This window comes from Girardinichthys multiradiatus, chromosome 22, assembly GCF_021462225.1.
Source record: "Girardinichthys multiradiatus isolate DD_20200921_A chromosome 22, DD_fGirMul_XY1, whole genome shotgun sequence".
NCBI classification, from domain to species: domain Eukaryota; kingdom Metazoa; phylum Chordata; class Actinopteri; order Cyprinodontiformes; family Goodeidae; genus Girardinichthys; species Girardinichthys multiradiatus.
The window spans coordinates 43,095,291-43,115,107 of record NC_061814.1 but is presented as its reverse complement, the minus strand read 5'-3'; the positions used below and the strand labels follow the sequence as shown (position 1 = coordinate 43,115,107).

Below are 19,817 nucleotides of genomic sequence, written 5' to 3'. Positions count from 1 at the left end.
GGTCTGATTGTTCCATATATTCCTAACAGAGCACTTCGTTCTCAGACTGCAGGTTTACTGGTGGTTCCTAGAGTCTCTAGAAGTAGAATGGGAGGCAGATCCTTTAGTTATCAGGCTCCTCTCTTGTGGAACCAGCTCCCAGTTTTAGTCCGTGAGGCAGACACCATGTCTACTTTTAAGGCTAGGCTTAAAACTTTCCTCTTTGATAAAGCTTATAGTTAGAGTGGCTTAGGTTATCCTGAGCTATCTCTGTAGTTATCCTGCTATAGGCTTAGGCTGGAGGAGGACCTAATGACCACTTTCACTCTCTCTGCTACGTTCTCATTCTACTCTCCAATTTTCCATTATTTGCTGTTATTTCAGCTTTTAACTTTGTTCTCTCTCTTTTCTCTTCCTAGAAGCTACACCTGGCCTGAGTCTGTATCTACCTGTGGCACCTTTCTGGAGAGGGGCATCGTGCAAGCTTCTGCTGGCAACAACTTAATGCTCACCTTCTACCAATGATACACATAGCCCTGTCTTTCAGTGTTTAACCCTTTCTCTCTCCTAGACATAGCTACTGGCTGAGCTTCTACTGTGACTAACTCTATGTGCTCTCTTTCAGACTCTAACCTTGAAAACTGGCTCAGAGTTTATCTGTGTTTTCTTCCTAGATGAAACCACTATAAGAGCTACATCCATTAAAATGTACTTTTCCTTCCCATGGAAAGTACTCCTGGATCAGTGCTTCTGTGTTCCTTTTCTGTCTCTGCTCTGCTCTCTTAAACCCCCAGTCGGTCATGGCAGATGGCCGCTCACACTGAGCCTGGTTCTGGTTCTGCTGGAGGTTTCTTCCTGTTGAAAGGGAGTTTTTTTCTCTCCACTGTCGCTACATGCATGCTCAGTATGAGGGATTGCTGCAAAGTCAATGCCAGTGACTGTCCACTGTCTCTACATGCTCATCCAGGAGGAGGGAATGCTGCAAGTCACTGACTGGATGCAATCTTGTGGGTTTCCTTAGATAGAAAAACTTTTAACCAATTTGAATAATAAACCGAATCTGACGGAACTGTTTGATAGTTCGGATTAATTGGAATGTATGTACCTGATTTGAAATCTCTATGATTCGATTGAATTGACTTAGACCATTTTAAAGTTTCCCACCTTTCAAAAAGTGCAACAGGAAAAAACACCCGCCAATTATTTTTACCTCTGCCTTCCTCCCTACTTGTTGGAAGGAGTAAGGGGGTGTCAGGTTTAGTCTAAACCGGCTCAGTTATGGTTGAGGTGCAAACACACCCTCCATTTCTGCTACCTGTGTGACCCCTTCTCTTTTCCAATGGTTATAATAATTTTGACAGAGAGAGGTAACCTAATCCTTGTGGTTTTTAGTATAACAATGGCCACCAGTGGGCTCTAGATGGACAAACTTTATCAGTTTATTATTTTGGCATTTTTGCTATATAAATAAAACTGAATTAACCTGAATTGAATATTAGATGCCTCACTGAGGTCATTCAGCACAAGCACAGAAAAAGGCTGTGCAGAGAACATGCTTCTTACTTTCTGCTCTGTCAGATACTCCAGGATGCACCAGGTTTCTCCATACCTGACAGTGTTTAGCCTCCAATGTGGATCCTTCAGTCCAAAAGACAACTGCTTCAGCCCCATCTCTCCTGGATGATTGTAGCTCAAGTCCAACTCTTTCAGGTGGGAATGGTTCAAGCTCAGAGCAGAAGCCAGAGAAAAACAACCATCTTCTGTGATTAAACAGCCCGACAAGCTACAAAACAAATCAAAATGTTTGCATTTTATAAATTAGGTTAAGGTTCAAACACAATTCTACATAGTTAGTTTTAAGTATTTACAATAATCAAGGAACCTGTAGCTCAGATTAATAAATCAGTTGTAGAAAAATATTGAAACCAGGAAAACCTAGAATATTTTCTCAAAGCAATCAATGCATTTGTAAACATGGACAATTCCAGTCCCTATAATTTTGGAAACTGTGAGAGCTGCTCCAAGCCATCAAAACATATGCTTACAGTGTTATTATTTGTGAAATCATGTGAAATAAAGGCAGGTTAAGTAAAGTAAAAAAAAAACTGATATAAAAGAACCAAAATTGAGTAGGAATGGAAGTAAGAGAGTTACCTGAGGGTTTCTAGTTTGCAGTTTGGACTCTTCAGTCCAGTGGATAGAAGCTTCACTCCTGAATCCTGCAGATTGTTGTTACTCAGGTCCAGTTCTCTCAGACTGGTGGACTGGGAGCTGAGAACTGAGGACAGAGCTCCACAGCTTTGCTCTGACAGGTTGCAGTATCTCAGTCTAACTCAGGCAAAGGATACAAACATTTGTTTATTGATTTATTTCAATTCACTTTAGTTTATATGTTTAGCCTCAGTCATACAGGTCCTTCTCAAAATATTAGCATATTGTGATAAAGTTCATTATTTTCCATAATGTAATGATGAAAATTTAACATTCATATATTTTAGATTCATTGCACACTAACTGAAATATTTCAGGTCTTTTATTGTCTTAATATGGATGATTTTGGCATACAGCTCATGAAAACCCAAAATTCCTATCTCACAAAATTAGCATATCATTAAAAGGGTCTCTAAACGAGCTATGAACCTAATCATCTGAATCAACGAGTTAACTCTAAACACCTGCAAAAGATTCCTGAGGCCTTTAAAACTCCCAGCCTGGTTCATCACTCAAAACCCCAATCATGGGTAAGACTGCCGACCTGACTGCTGTCCAGAAGGCCACTATTGACACCCTCAAGCAAGAGGGTAAGACACAGAAAGAAATTTCTGAATGAATAGGCTGTTCCCAGAGTGCTGTATCAAGGCACCTCAGTGGGAAGTCTGTGGGAAGGAAAAAGTGTGGCAGAAAACGCTGCACAACGAGAAGAGGTGACCGGACCCTGAGGAAAATTGTGGAGAAGGGCCGATTCCAGACCTTGGGGGACCTGCGGAAGCAGTGGACTGAGTCTGGAGTAGAAACATCCAGAGCCACCGTGCACAGGCGTGTGCAGGAAATGGGCTACAGGTGCCGCATTCTCCAGGTCAAGCCACTTTTGAACCAGAAACAGCGGCAGAAGCGCCTGACCTGGGCTACAGAGAAACAGCACTGGACTGTTGCTCAGTGGTCCAAAGTACTTTTTTCGGATGAAAGCAAATTCTGCATGTCATTCGGAAATCAAGGTGCCAGAGTCTGGAGGAAGACTGGGGAGAAGGAAATGCCAAAATGCCAGAAGTCCAGTGTCAAGTACCCACAGTCAGTGATGGTCTGGGGTGCCGTGTCAGCTGCTGGTGTTGGTCCACTGTGTTTTATCAAGGCCAGGGTCAATGCAGCTAGCTATCAGGAGATTTTGGAGCACTTCATGCTTCCAGCTGCTGAAAAGCTTTATGGAGATGAAGATTTCATTTTTCAGCATGACCTGGCACCTGCTCACAGTGCCAAAACCACTGGTAAATGGTTTACTGACCATGGTATCACTGTGCTCAATTGGCCTGCCAACTCTCCTGACCTGAACCCCATAGAGAATCTGTGGGATATTGTGAAGAGAACGTTGAGAGACTCAAGACCCAACACTCTGGATGAGCTAAAGGCCGCTATCGAAGCATCCTTTGCCTCCATAAGACCTCAGCGGTGCCACAGGCTGATTGTCTCCATGCCACGCCGCATTGAAGCAGTCATTTCTGCAAAAGGATTCCCGACCAAGTATTGAGTGCATAACTGTACATGATTATTTGAAGGTTGACGTTTTTTGTATTAAAAACACTTTTCTTTTATTGGTCGGATGAAATATGCAAATTTTGTGAGATAGGAATTTTGGGTTTTCATGAGCTGTATGCCAAAATCATCTGTATTAAGACAATAAAAGACCTGAAATATTTCAGTTAGTGTGCAATGAATCTAAAATATATGAATGTTAAATTTTCATCATTACATTATGGAAAATAATTAACTTTATCACAATATGCTAATATTTTGAGAAGGACTTGTATAGGCAGATTGAAGTCAACTAGTGCAGGGAAGTTCAATTATTCAAACTGGTAGAAAGTTTTCTATCAAAGGAAGGCGAGCTGATTGCATCAAGTCACTGACATTACAGCAGTCACTCCTCCTGGAGGAGCATGTTGTGACAGTGGATGGTCGATTGCACTGAATCGCTCAAGGTAACGGCACCAGTAACTCATTCAGTGGTTCATCTTTGAGAGAAACACATCTAAAAAGTATAGGTTGTAAATTATATAAGATTAAACAGACACTCCTTTAATTGCTGTATAGGAAAGAGAGGAAATTTGCATTTTTTTTTAGGTCTGAATAGATTATTTACATTACTCATACATGATTACACAAAACCTCTGCAATCATGTTGTATGTGTGCTTTGACTTTTTACCATGATTATCATGATAACGTAAGTTTAATCTTGTGGATCCAGATCCAGTTATGTTCAAAATATCAATTAGCTAGTAAACCAAAAGGCTAACACTTCGCAGTCTTCTAAATCATGTAACTGTGTCAGAAAAAATTTAATATAGGCACTTTATCGTCACTGCATTTTAGTGGAAAAATAATTTTTAAATCCTCTACATACTGAGTATTTTTCTGAATGTCTAACACCTGCATAACAACCCAAAAATCAATAAAGTGAGAACTGAAATTTTGTTTCTGCATTAAAAGTATGCTGATATAACCCATTAACATTAGTTAGTGGAGAGCTACGTCGCTTTCAGATCATTATGCGCTGCATACTTGCACTCGGACATCTAATATTTACATATTTATATAACACTAACTCATAACACTACTTCTCATTACATATAGATTTACATTTCAAAAAACCAATAAATACATAATTTTTTAACAGAGTTTTCTGTAATTATATTATCAATCAAATTTTACACACACACAGATGCACACACACACACACGATACTTGAGCATATGTTTAAAGTATGTAATCCTGTAATGATTTATTGCACTTCAAACTTAAAGAGGCCTATAAATCCTTTTCTCTAATTTTGTTTTTCATTAATATTTTCTGAATTCCATATGTTAGCTTGTGACAGATTTTTTTTAGATTTGTAATCATATAGACCCCAGGGTGGGGTCTCATTTCCCAGTAGTTGGAGGAAAACAGTTTTGTTTGTGTTGCCAACAAAGGACTTCCCTCAGATTGTTGTTTAAGCAGATACACATAAAGTTTACAAGAAGGATAAGAGAAAGATAATTTAGCCATCAGACTCACCTTCTGTGGAACCAGGTCCAGTTTTTGTAAGACAAGAAATCACATATTTTACTTTTAATAAGGCCTGAAAGGTTTTTGGATTCAATTTATGTTTGGATGCCATGAGCCATTTTTAACTGTCTCTCTTTTTATGCTGTTATATAGTCTTAGACCTTATTCATATTTTCTATCTGCTCAAATGTCCACTTGACCACATAGTCTGCATGATGTAAATTTATCATCCGTTTCAGCAGACAAAAGGTCTTCTTGAAGTTTCCTTGCACATCAATGCGCAGCCCAGATAATTAAAACCACTTTGGTGGTGAGTGCCATAACAGACAATAATATTTCTAGTCAGTGTGTGGCACCAAATTACTTCCATTAACTTTATATACCCACTATTTTCCAATAAAACATTATTCTGGCTGAGTACCTCTCTACGTCTCCTTAAAGTGTCTGTTCTTCCAGCTGGTTGCCCATACTCAGCCAGGTTCTACTGAAGGTTACATCTTCTCAAAGGGAAAAAGTGAAGGTTTTTTTCTCACTACTGTGGCCTCATGCTTGCTTGGCATGAGAAATCTCTGCAGAGTTCACAGCTCCAATCAGCCACCTTTTACTAAATACAGAACTTTTCGCCCTTTGGCATTTTATGTGCAACTTAATCTGACTTCATAATATTCTAGTTGGGTTGAACAGGGCTGCATTTTACTGGATCTGAATGTGACGGTTTGATAGATTAAATTGGAGTAACACAGATTTGTTTGAGCTGAACTTGTCATGGACTGTTTTACTTCTGTCTGGAACTGGACTTGTTTGTCTTGTAAAGTAAATGCTGTCTTTGTTATTGTGTGCCATTGGTTGTGAATTGGGATGAAAAAAACAATATTAATAATTTCTACATCGCTTATCCTTACCTAATGGTTTCCAGGTTGTAGTTTGAACTCCCCACTCCAGCTAATAGAAGCTGCAATCCCAAATCCTTCAGGTTGTTGTCACATAGGTCGAGTTTTGTGACACTGGAGGACTTGGAAGTGAGAACTGAGGAAAGAGCTTTACAGCTTTTCTCTGAAAGGTTGCAGCCACTGAGTCTAAAGAGCCAGTAGTGAAAACAATTAGGACACAGAATCAATTCAATCAACTGTATATGGAATAATGATTAATTAAAATTTGACCCATATTTAGATTACTTGGAATCCAAATCTCTAATTTTTATTGTATTTAAGAAATATTTACAGAGCTCTGTTGGAGGCTTTGACCACTGGCAGCAGCCTGAGAAGAGCCTCCTCTGAAGCAGAGTATTTCTTCAGGTCAAACACATCCAGAACTTGTCCCGATGACAATAAGATGAAACCCAGAGCTGACCACTGAGCAGGAGACAGTTTATCTGTGGAGAGACGTCCTGAACTCAGAGACTGTTGGATCTCCTCCACTAGAGAACGATCCTTCAGTTCATTCAGACAGTGGAACAGATTGATGCTTTTTTCAGCAGACACATTCTCACTGATCTTCTCCTTGATGTACTGAACTGTTTCCTGAATGGTCTGGGAGTTACTTCCTGTCTGTGTCAGCAGACCGTGTAGGAGTCTCTGATTGGACTGCAGTGAAAGTCCCAGTAGGAAGCGGACGAACAAGTCCAGGTGTCCATTTGGACTCTTAAGGGCCTTGTCAACAGCTGACTGATGAAGATACTTGAGTTTTAGCTTCTTAGAAGACCTCTTAGAGGTTGTTTGTGTTCCATCCATCAGGTTGACACCAGAGTTGATGAAGGTCAGATGAACATGAAGAGCAGCCAGAAACTCCTGAACACTCAGATGGACGAAGCAGAACACCTTGTCCTGGTACAGCCCTCTCTCCTCTCTGAAGATCTGTGTGAACACTCCTGAGTAAACTGAGGCTGCTCTGATATCGATGCCACACTCTGTCAGGTCTGATTCATAGAAGATCAGGTTTCCTTTCTGCAGCTGATCAAAAGCCAGTTTTCCCAGGGACTCAATCATCTTCCTGCTCTCTAGACTCCAGTGTGGATCTGTCTCAAATCCTCCATCATACTTGACCTTCTTCACTTTGGTCTGAACCACCAGGAAGTGGATGTACATCTCAGTCAGGGTGCTGGGCAGCTCTCCTCCCTCTCTGGCCTTCAACACATCCTCCAGAACCGTAGCAGTGATCCAGCAGAAGACTGGGATGTGGCACATGATGTGGAGGCTTCGTGATGTCTTAATGTGGGAGATAATACTGCAAGCCTGCTTCTTATCTTTGAATCTCTTGTTGAAGTAGTCCTCCTTCTGTGGGTCAGTGAACCCTCTGACCTCTGTCACCATGCCAACACACTCAGGAGGAATCTGATTGGCTGCTGCAGGTCGTGTGGTTATCCAGAGGAGAGCAGAGGGAAGCAGTTTCCCCCTGATGAGGTTTGTCAGCAGAACATCCACTGAGGTGGACTCTGTGACATCAGTCAGGATCTCCTTGTTGTGGAAGTCCAGAGGAAGTCGACTCTCATCCAGACCATCAAAGATGAACAGAACCTGGAAGTGTTCAAAGCTGCAGATTTCTTTGGTTTCTTTAAAGAAGTGATGAACAAGGTCCACCAAGCTGAACTTTTTCTCTTTCAGCACATTCAGTTCTCTGAAGGTGAATGGAAACATAAACTGGATGTTCTGGTGGGCTTTGTCTTCAGCCCAGTCCAGAGTGAACTTCTGGGTTAAGACTGTTTTCCCAATGCCAGCCACTCCCTTTGTCATCACTGTTCTGATTGGTTGATCTCTTCCAGGTGGGACTTTAAAGATGTCTTCTTGTCTGATGGTTGTTTCTGGTCTGTGTGGTTTCCTGGATGCTGTTTCAATCTGTCTGACCTCATGTTCATCATTGACCTCTCCAGTCCCTCCCTCTGTGATGTAGAGCTCTGTGTAGATCTCGTTCAGAAGGGTTGGACTTCCTGCTTTAGCAATCCCCTCAAACACACACTGGAAATTCTTCTTCAGACCAGATTTAAGTTCATGTTGACAAACTGCTGCAAAATGTTCTAAATTAACACAAAAAGTAAAATCAGGAAGGAAACAAAGTGATCTTCAGGAGATCATTAGAATAAATGTGATTCCATCTCTTCAGACATCAGTAAATTAGTGATTTATCCATCAGGTTCAATCTTTGTAGGAATCCCCTTACTGCTCTGCAGATGTTCAGCCAGCTCCTCCTTCTTCATCCTCCTCAGGAAGTTCAGTGCGATCTTCATCAATGCCTCTCTGCTACTCATCCTCTGCTCTTCCTCTTCACCTTCCATCACCTCATCATCATCTCTCTGACTCTCTGAGCATTCTGGGTCATCTGGACTCAGAATCTTCTGGATCTTCTTCAGCTCGTTCTTCACAAAAGTGACAATGTTTTCCTCCAGCAGCTGGAACAGAACAATATATGGACACATCAGACTGAGATCATGGAGCAAAACATCAGAACCATGTTGGACAGACTGATGGTCCACTGGTCTAAAGAGTGCAGCATTGGGATGACTGAGCAGAACTAATGGGAATTAGGTGTTGTACAGATACAGACCATGAATATTGTGTCCAGCTGGGTTTGATGCTGCAGGGCAGATGGACCCCTGGGAACCTCTGAGATCTGCTGGTCCACTCTGTGGAGGAACCAGTAACAATTAGGGAGGAAGGAAGGCAGTTTCCACAAATGAAATTACCAAGAGATTCACAGTAAAAGTCCTTCAAACAGAAAAACAGCACATGAAATGATCACAAAACAAAGAAGTTAAAAACAGAAAGATGAAATAAAAGGATGAACACCAGAACCACTAAAGTAGAAATTGAAGAACAATTAACTGACATTTTGTCTGTCCAAATAGAGACAGGCACATCACATCTGTCCATACAGGGAGAAAAATGATGTGAATCATGAATGTTTCTGACCTAATATATTTTAGATGAGTAGCATGATTGTATTTTCTTACAAATATCTTTTCCTTATTTCCAAAAAAACATGGCCCTCACACTAAAACAATCCTGCTTGCAAGCAACTTTAACCTATGTTACTGCTGTCACAATTTTGTTCTTCATACATAATTATTTTTGCAATTCTTTACAGTTCAGAAGTATTGCTTTCTGTTGATAAATTTTTCTCTCAAGTTATTGTATTGCTAATATTTATTCTAGGTGGTCCATGAGATAAATTAAGTCTTTGATGATGCAGACTAATCAATGAGGCACAAAAGCAAACAGATAAGAGATGTTAACGTGATGTAGCAGCATCCACGACACCTCCACAACATCAATTCACTCACTGCTGTGTTTCTGAAGAACATCCATCATGACCAGCACTGCATGAAAATAATCTTTGTGACAATAATCTGAACTCACTACAAACACAAGGTGGAACTGACAGTTTACTCAGCCACAGTAGTTAGATACAGATCACCTCTTTTGTGCTGGATGTTGATCTGACTTCATTTCAAACCTTGGAATTATGTCTTTCAATGGGTAGGTGCCTGGATTTACAGTACAGACCAAAAGTTTGGACACACCTTTTCATTCAAAGAGTTTTCTTTATTTTCATGACTATGAATATTGTAGCTTCACACTGAAGGCATCAAAACTATGAATTAACACATGTGGAATTATATACTGAACAAAAAAGTGTGAAACAACTGAAAATATGTCTTATATTCTAAGTTCTTCAAAGTAGCCACCTTTTGCTTTGATTACTGCTCCGCACACTCTTGTTATTCTGTTGATGAGCTTCAAGAGGTAGTCATCTGAAATGGTTTTCCAACAGTCTTGAAGGAGTTCCCAGAGATACTTAGCACTTGTTGGCCCTTTTGCCTTCACTCTGTGGTCCAGCTCACCCCAAACCATCTCGATTGGGTTCAGGTCCGGTGACTGTGGAGACCAGGTCATCTGGCGCAGCACCCCATCACTTTCCTTCTTGGTCAAATAGCCCTTACACAGCCTGGAGGTGTGTTTGGGGTCATTGTCCTGTTGAAAAATAAATGATGGTCAAACTAAACGCAAACCGGATGGAATAGCATGCCGCTGCAACATGCTGTGGTAGCCATGCTGGTTCAGTATGCCTTCAATTTTGAATAAATCCCCAACAGTGTCACCAGAAAAGCACCCCCACACCATCACACCTCCTCCTCCATGCTTCACGGTGGGAACCAGGCATGTAGAGTCCATCCGTTCACCTCTTCTGCGCCGCACAAAGACACGGTGGTTGGAACCAAAGATCTCAAACTTGGACTCATCAGACCAAAGCACAGATTTCCACTGGTCTAATGTCCATTCCTTGTGTTCTTTAGCCCAAACAAGTCTCTTCTGCTTGTTGCCTGTCCTCAGCAGTGGTTTCCTAGCAGCTATTTTACCATGTGTTATTTCATTTTCTAGAATTGCGCCGCTCAAGGTGGCAGCAGGTTGGAGTAGCTCTGTTACTTTTGATTCTGATTTATTCTTTTTTGGGAACTATTCCTCTTGTGGTGGATACAATTGATTTTTTTTGGACTATTGTCCACTCCGGTGTCGGATGCTGTGCAGCTTGGAGGATTTTTCTTGATACTTTCTATTTTTGGACATTTGTTATCATGCATTGCCATGGCAACGGGGTTGTTTCTTACAACCGGGAGCAGCTGATTAATATCTCAAAAACTCAAATAATACTTCAACTACAACCCCAAATCCCTGATGAGTTGAAAAGGAGACGCCGTGGATGCAGAGCAGGAGCTAAGAGAAGAGAGAGAAGGAGGAAGTTCAAACCATCTCTTCCGTCGATTATGATGGGCAATGTGAGATCGTTGGGAAACAAGTTGGATGAACTCCAAGCCCTACAAAGGACTCAGCCATGTGTTTTACTGAGACATGGCTGCAGGATCATATCCCCGACTCCAGCGTCTCTCTGCCGGGCTTTTTAACCATACGAGCAGACAGAGACTTAAAGAGGAGCGGCAAATGTAAAGGAGGTGGACTGGCAGTATTAGTGAACAACAGATGGTGTCATCCAGGACATGTTACTGTGAAGTGTCAACTCTGCAGTCCAGATATTGAACTGTTGGCAGTAAGTTTTCGTCCATATTATTTACCCAGAGAGTTCACCAGTGTTATTTTGGCAACAGTTTACGTTCCACCTTCCGCTGTTGCCGACACTGCATGTGATGCCATCAGCTCAGTTGTTGCTAAGCTACAGACACAAAACCCCAATGCTTTTGTGGCAATTTCTGGTGATTTTAACCATGCTTCACTCTCTGCTACACTTCCAACGTTTCAACAGTTTGTCAGCTGCTCTACCAGAGAAAACAAAACATTGGATTTGTTTTATGCAAATGTCAAGGACTCATACATCTCTACAGCAAGACCTCCGCTAGGCAAATCAGATCACAATCTTGTTTTTCTCTGCTCGAAATATAAGCCCTTTGTTCAGAGGCAACCTGTAATAAAGAGGACTGTGAGAAAATGGTCACAGGAAGCTGAAGAAGCTCTGCAAGGTTGTTTTGAGGCTACAGACTGGGACGCACTGTGCCAGCCACATGGAGAAGACATCAATGCCATGACTGAGTGTGTAACCGACTATATAAACTTCTGTGTGGATAACATCATCCCCACCAGAACCGTGAGATGCTTCCCCAATAACAAACCTTGGATCACCAGTGACCTGAAGGACCTGCTTAACAAGAAAAAAAAGAGCCTTCAGAGAGGGAGACAGAGAAGTATTGAGGAGTTTACAGAAGCAAAGATAAGAGACAGCAAGGAGGTGTACAAGAAGAAGCTGGAGAGCAAGCTCCAACAAAACAATATCAGAGATGTGTGGACAGGGATGAAGAAGGTCACAGGCTTCAAGCAGAAGGATGATCAAACCGATGGACATCTGGACAGAGCCAATGAACTAAACATATTCTTCAATAGGTTCAGTTCAGAAAGAAGCTCAGCATCCTCCTCTCCTGCTCACAGCCAAACAGACATCCCACCCTCCTTTGACCCACAGGACCCACAGCTGTCCAGTAACACCTCACATTTTTTTATCTTCCACCTCAGCCCTAGACCCTTCTACATGTTTGCTATCAACCATATCAGAAGATGCTGATGCTTCCTTTGCTTCCCCCTTCCACCAGTGTGTCTCAAGAAGTCAGGTGAAGAGACAACTGGAGAGACTGAATCGGAATAAGGCTGCAGGTCCAGATGGTGTCAGCCCTGGAGTCCTGAAGGCCTGTGCAGAGCAGCTCTGTGGGATTCTGCAGCACCTCTTCAACCTTTGCCTGGCCCAGAAGAAGGTTCCGGTGTTGTGGAAGACCTCCTGTCTTGTTCCGGTACCAAAGAAAACTCACCCATCAGTCCTCAATGACTATAGACCTGTTGCCCTGACATCTCACATCATGAAGGTCCTAGAGAGACTCCTGTTGGACCACCCGAGTAAGCAAACAGTAAACCATCAGGACCCCCTTCAGTTTGCTTATTGCTGTGGAGTTGGAGTTGAAGATGCCATCATACACCTGCTTCAACAAACCCACTGTCATCTGGACAAAGCCAGCAGCAATGTGAGGATCATGTTCTTTGATTTCTCCAGTGCATTTAATACAATCCAACCTGATTTGCTTTGTCAGAAACTCCAGAAGACTCAGGTGGAGGCCTCAACAATCTCCTGGATTAAAGACTACCTGACAAACAGACCACAGTTTGTGAGACTGAAGGGTTGTGAGTCTAACCAGGTAGTCAGCAGCACAGGAGCACCACAGGGGACTGTACTATCACCATTCCTTTTCACTCTGTACACCTCAGACTTCCAGTACAAGACAGACTCCTGTCGTCTGCAGAAATACTCGGATGATTCTGCAGTCGTGGGGTGGATCAGAGATGGACAAGAAGCTGAGTACAGGATGGTGGTGGACCGCTTTGTGGCATGGTGTGGAAACAATCATCTCATGTTGAACGTGACTAAAACAAAGGAGATGATTGTAGATTTTAAGAGAAACAGGAATAAGTCAAACACTATTTCTATCATGGGAGAAGAAGTGGAGGTGGTGGAGGAGTATAAACACCTCGGTGTTCACCTGGACAACAGACTAGAGTGGAGATGCAACTGTGAAGCCATCTACAAGAAGGGACAGAGCAGACTGTACTTCTTGAGGAAGCTTAGGTCCTTTGGTGTTTGCAGCAAGATGCTGCATATCTTCTATAAGTCTGTTGTGGAGAGTGTGATCTCTTCTGCCATCATCTGCTGGGGAAGCAGCATCAGAACCAGGGACTTAAAAAAGCTCAACAAGCTGATAAAAAAGGCTGGCTCTGTTCTGGGGACTCCTCTGGAACCTCTGGAGATAATGGTGCAAAGAAGGGTTCTTTATAAAAGGAAGAACATTATGGAGGACTCTGAGCATCCTCTTCATGAGACTGTCCTACAGCAACAGAGTGTCTTCAGTCAGAGGCTTCTTCAGATCTGCTGTAAGACGGAGCGCTACAGGAGATTCTTCCTGCCCACAGCCATCAGCATTTACAACGACTCTTTGAAGAAACCTACATAATATGAGCTACATTTAATTTCCCTTTGGGATTAATAAAGTATTTTTGAATTGAATTGAATTGAATGAAGGCCTGATTCACACAGTCTCCTCTTCACAGTTGTTCTAGAGATGTGTCTGCTGCTAGAACTCTGTGTGGCATTGACCTGTTCTCTAATCTGAGCTGCTGTTAACCTGCGATTTCTGAGGCTGGTAACTCGGATGAACTTATCGTCCGCAGCAGAGGTGACTCTTGGTCTTCCTTTCCTGGGATGGTCCTCACGTGAGCCAGTGTCTTTGTAGCGCTTGATGGCTTTTGCGACTGCACTTGGGGACACTTTCAAAGTTTTCATAATTGTTCGGACTGACTGACCTTCATTTCTTAAAGTAATGATGGCCACTCGTTTTTCTTTACTTAGCTGCTTTTTTCTTGCCATAATACAAATTCTAACAGTCTATTCAGTAGGACTATCAGCTGTGTACTGTATCCACCTCCTACACAACACAACTGATGGTCCCAACCCCATTTATAAGGCTTGAAATCCCAGGTGACAGGGCACACCTGTGAAGTGAAAACCATTTCAGGTGACTACCTCTTGAACCTCATCAACAGAATAACAAGAGTGTGCGGAGCAGTAATCAAAGCAAAAGGTGGCTACTTTGAAAAACCTAGAATATAAGACATATTTTCAGATGTTTCACACTTTTTTGTTCAGTATATAATTCCACATGTGTTAATTAATAGTTTTGATGCCTTCAATGTGAAGCTACAATATTCATAGTCATGAAAATAAAGGCAACTCTTTGAATGAGAAGGTGTGTCCAAACTTTTGGTCTGTACTGTACAGATCCTTCTCAAAATATTAGCATATTGTGATAAGGTTCATTATTTTCCATAATGTCATGATGAAAATTTAACATTCATATATTTTAGATTTTAGACTCCCCAGACACCTCCTCCACGGGGAGCCCAAGGCATTCCCAGGCTAGCCGAGAGACATAGTCCCTCCAGCGTGTCCTGGGCCGTCCCCTGGGCCTCCTCCCGGTGGGACATGCCTGGAACACCTCCCGAGGAAGGCGTCCAGGAGGCATCCAATATAGATGCCCGAGCCACCTCAACTGGTTCCTCTTGATGTGGAGGAGCAGCGACTCTACTCCGAGCCCCTCCCGGATGGCCGAGCTCCTCACCCTATCTCCAAGGGAGTGCCCGGCAACCCTGCGGAGGAAGCTCATTTCAGCCACTTGTATCCGGGATCTTGTTCTTTCCGTCATGACCCAAAGTTCATGGCCATAGGTGAGGGTAGGAATGTAGACCAACTGGTAAATCGAGAGCTTTGCTTTTCGGCACAGCTCTCTTTTCACCACAATGGACTGGCACAGTGCCCCCATTACTGCGGAAGCCGCACCGATCCGTCTGTCAATCTCCCGCTCCATTCTTCCCTCACTCGTGAACAAGACCTTGAAATACTTAAACTCCTCCATTTGAGGCTGGAACTCCCCTCCAATCTGAAGAGGACAAGTCACCCTTTTCCGGTCGAGTACCATGGCCTTGGACTTGGAGGAGCTGATCTTCATCCTAGCCGCTTCACACTCGGCTGCGAACCGCCCCATTGCATGCTGTAGGTCTTGGCTAGAGGGGGCCAGCAGGACCACGTCATCTGCAAAAAGAAGAGACGAAATCCACTGGTCCCCAAACCAGACCGCCTCCGGACCTTGGCTGCGGCTAGAAATCCTGTCCATAAAAGTTATGAACAGGACTGGTGACAAAGGGCAGCCCTGCCGGAGTCCAACATGCACCGGGAACAGGTCCGACTTAGTGCCGGCAATGCGAACCAAACTCCTGCTCCGGTTGTACAGAGACCAGATGGCCCCTAGTAAAGGGCCCCCGATTCCATAATGTGTTGGAAGTTTGTCGTGTAGTTCTGCTATTTTTCTATAGGTGATTTTTACAGAAATTTGACAGAATCACAAATAGTTCCTTTACACTTTCACTGCAGTGCTTCAGAAAGAAACAACACAATCTGCACTGCATTAAAATAGCACTCTGTAAAAAAGATCAGATCTCACATTAAACACAGCTCACCTTTCTGCTGACGGGGGTTGATCTGATTTAAATGTAATCCAAATATCCTTGGAATCATGGCTTTTCAAGGATAGGTTCCTGGATTCGTGTTCAGGTGTAACCTTCTCCATCCTGACCAAAGAAATATTTTAAAAAGAAATTTTAACTTTTATCTTTTTTAATATCCAAAGAATAATTTGTTCCATCTGCAGAAAAAACACAAATCATTCATCTGAACATCAACTCTGATCATCCTTTACATCATTTGTGGTGGAAAAAGATCAGCTGCTCCTGAAGCCTTGTTTTCCTGTCAAAGACATTGACAAGACTTCTATCACCTCGTAGATGGCGGTGATCCTCTAAATGTTGGTCTAGATCAGTCTTTTCTGCTTTGTTTGTAAACTGTTCTAAAACCCAGCAGCTTATTGTGAAACGGATCCAATAATGTAAAGACATCACTGTAGCCTTGGCAGGTGTCCACTGTCCTCTGGGTTCCTGTCTGTTATCAGCCTAACATCTAATTAAAGTTATTTCCTCAGCATCCACACACCTTTGTGAGCACAATGTTCCTGCTCAGGTGGAAAATCTCAAAAAGTGCTAATTTGATTTCAATATTTTAAAAATCTCACAGGAACAAAAACATAAGAGCATAAGCTTTGTTCCCAGACTCCCTGCAGACTCCTTTCCTTCCAGTTTTTTCATTGCCCCCATTTTAATACAGAACCCTGTAGAAATATCTGCCATACATTCAGGATGGACTTCGGTATTTTAAATTTAGATCAAGCATGAAGGTCCATGAACTCTGGACAGTTGAATCTGGAAAAGCCTGGAATATTTACATAAAAAGATGCATGAACCCTGGGAGCACTGTGGTCAGGGATCCGGTTTCTTTGAAATGTTGTGATCCAGATTAAAATCTGAAGCTGATTGAAGTTTTAGTGAAACTGCTCCAGATCTCTAAAAAAGTCTAGGTCTCCATATCTTCACTGCTCAAACGGTAGAAACATTCAAATCTATGCTAAATACTCATATCTTTTGTTTAATCTGATTATGTTGAGTGATCTGATATGTTCATGTGTTTTTATTCAGTTTATTGTTCTTTAATCATATTTATTTTCTATTTGTAAGCAATGTGATATATTTGATTAACTTCTTTGGATAAAATGTAGAGGATTCAAATCAACTGTCACTGTTTTAACTGTGACTATAAATACAATTAGAAATATTTGCAAAAACATTATGATGAACTTAGTTGTATGAAGTTTAAAATGTAAATGTAAAAGGACTAAGAACTCTGGAAAGTTATTTGCCCTACAGATTCAAATTTCAGGATTCAGGGGATATTATTTTTAACTGTCATGTATAAAGAAATTGACTCTTGGACCTTCTGAGGGACCTAAGGAGCTGAAATCTGTCGAGTCACCAGCAAACTGATTGGTTGTTGGAGCCAGATGACCCCTTAACCCAGCACACTCCCCATATCAAACACATTTACACTGTAAACAGCAACCTGAAGAAGATTTGATCACATTTACCAAACTGGACCCAAACTCAGAGAAAAGGACCAGGAGTAAAGTCCAGGCTTTATTGTGTCTGTGTGCAGCAGCAGAAATACAACATGAGTTTGACAGAATCGAGGCAAAAGCTGAAACAACTGCAGCAGGATCATAAAAGGTCTAAGGTCACAATAATCAGGGTGGGTCTGATAAGACGAGCAGTAAATGTTGGATTTTACTGGACTGTGTTCTGAGCTGGATCACTCTCTGATGTCAAGACTAGAAACTAGCTGCACATGTGGATGAAACCAGACTAAATAAGGGTTGATCACAGATGGTAGAAGAACTTCAGTCAGCCCTTGTTAAAGGCCGAAAACATCCAGAAGAAGGTTTTTGTTGGATATGATCCATTAGAGTGAACTAACCGGTTCTGATGATCTGCTGCTCACTCAGTTTTACATTCAGCCAGTTAAACTCAGTGACAAAGCAGATGATGGTTCTGCATCAATAAATAGCAGCTCCATGGTCCACATGACTGATATAGTTGGAGTCCAAAACATCAAGTAGATCTCTTAGAATCAATAAAAGGGAACTACTTCCTGTTGACACATTCACAGACTCCTCTGTTTCAGCAGCTAAAGATGAAGTAAAATGCTTTGGATGATCAGTTTCTCAGAGTTCTGTTAGAAGGACGACCAGAACATGTATAACTGTAGAACAGATATGAGACGATGTCTGAGCCTCTGCTTCAGAACCGATCTTACTACATTTAGTTGGGTAGTTTAGTCTGGAGCAGAAGGTCTCTCCAGATCCATTTCTCCCTTCCTGTGTCACTAACAGCATTAAAACGCAAACGTAGTTATTCTACAGTTTTTATGCAGAAATCAAACTCATCAGAAGATCCCAGATGGTGACAGAGTTTAATAAGGTGGACATCAAAGCCTTAGATTCTGAAACTGGGACTGGAACCATTAATATTAGCTGGTTCAAAACCAGTTGGAGCCTCCAGGTTTTCCAGGGAAGAAACTGTCACCTTCAAGTTTCCAAATTATTTTCCACGCAGGGTCAGAACCTTGGAGCTACAGACTGATCACTTTCAGGAAGAAATCAGCGCTCAAGTTTGATTCAATGAAAAATGAAAAATATGTTGTGTGACTGATTTGTCAACTGGGAATGGTAAAATGGACCTTTGCAACTTTAGCTGAACCACAAAATAATCTTTAGAACACATTTTTATTCAGAGTCCAGAGTTTTTGGTTGGGGGTTAAAATCTGAATTTAATTGAAAATGAAGGGCATTCTTATCTTTAAGCTCCCAGGCATTTTGATTTTAGACGGATCATCCTAAGCCATGAAACTCTGGTCTGGTCTACAGAGTTCTGCTCATCTAAACATCAGCTGTTCATCATGTTGTTTGTTTCCAGGTTCATCAATGATCTAATAATCCTGTAGATTAGGCTTCAAACAGCAGAGAGATGAAACGTTGTGCTGAAATAAGAAGTGAACATGTTCTCCAAACTTCAGAGAACAGAAACAAACAGGAAGGTTCCTCAAGACAAAGTTCTAGTATGAAACAAAGAAAACTTACAGTTTGTTCAAATGGTCCAACGTGTTGAAAAAGAAGATCTGAGCACAACAAACTAAGACACAGATGAGCTCCTTCCTGAAGGGAGGCTGAGCTTCACCTGTGATGGAGGCGGGACAGGTAGGAGGGCGGGGCTTTACCCTTGATGGAGGCGGGATAGGTAGGAGGGCGGGGCAGCAACAGGAGCAACAGAGAAGTTCCTGGAAGCTTCAAAGTTCAAAGTTTCTTTATTATCCTCAAGGAGCAGTTTAGTTTCCAGCTGCCATTTCAACATCAGAACAGAAAACAACACACACACTAAACACCAGTTACATTTACTGGTTTTCCTCTAAAAAACCTGAGAACTGCTGGAACCAGTTTTTTCTCCATGGTGGCCGTTTGGATCTGTGTCCTGAATGATCCAGTAATTTAGCTGCATATCTTCAGCCTGCAGCTGATTCTGGTGTTTAACAGAAAGTGAATCATGCCAGCACCTCAGACAAAACCTTAGAACAAATTCCTTCAGATCAGGTCCACATTAAAACAATGAAGCTCCCAGTCAGAGCGGTGGATGTTCTGGTTGATGGATTGTGTTCTCTGAGCTTTCCACTCACAGCATCAAAGTGGGCTTCAAAGTTTACTTTCAGTCAGAGTCCTGAGGTGTTTCTCCAGCTTCACTCGTTCAGACTGATTCTTCCCAAAAACAGAGAGGAGGACATTTGGCTTTTTCCTCCAATCACACACAGTTTGGTAGTTTTCACCACATTGATGTTTTAAGGGATGAACTGCTCCATCTGACCCATCCCTCAAAATGAGACCATGCTCTGATTCCTCACTGCTGAAGAGAGACAGAATGACAGACCCATCTGCAGGTCCAATAATGTGGTGTCCTCTGCCATGGCTTTGAATGAATCAATAGTTTATTTTAGACATTCCACTAAAATCACTAGAATATCAAAATTAACACATACAAATATATTCCTCATAATA

The 19,817-nt window shown here is 42.0% G+C and overlaps 1 protein-coding gene across 1 annotated transcript in view; it reads right to left on the bottom strand.

Moving 5' to 3' along the window:
* Positions 1-18,937, bottom strand: part of LOC124858894 (NLR family CARD domain-containing protein 3-like) — a 31,575-nt gene extending 12,638 nt beyond the window's left edge. The window contains exons 1-8 of the mRNA XM_047351221.1: positions 18,852-18,937; positions 15,790-15,900; positions 8,777-8,855; positions 8,393-8,621; positions 6,461-8,249; positions 6,142-6,315; positions 2,134-2,307; positions 1,589-1,762 (exon numbers count right to left, since the gene is read on the bottom strand). Coding sequence (XP_047207177.1) covers positions 1,589-1,762; positions 2,134-2,307; positions 6,142-6,315; positions 6,461-8,249; positions 8,393-8,621; positions 8,777-8,855; positions 15,790-15,899 — 2,729 coding nt within the window. The 5' untranslated portion in view covers position 15,900; positions 18,852-18,937. The remainder of the gene's footprint in view (positions 1-1,588; positions 1,763-2,133; positions 2,308-6,141; positions 6,316-6,460; positions 8,250-8,392; positions 8,622-8,776; positions 8,856-15,789; positions 15,901-18,851) is intronic.
* Positions 18,938-19,817: the final 880 nt, after the last annotated feature.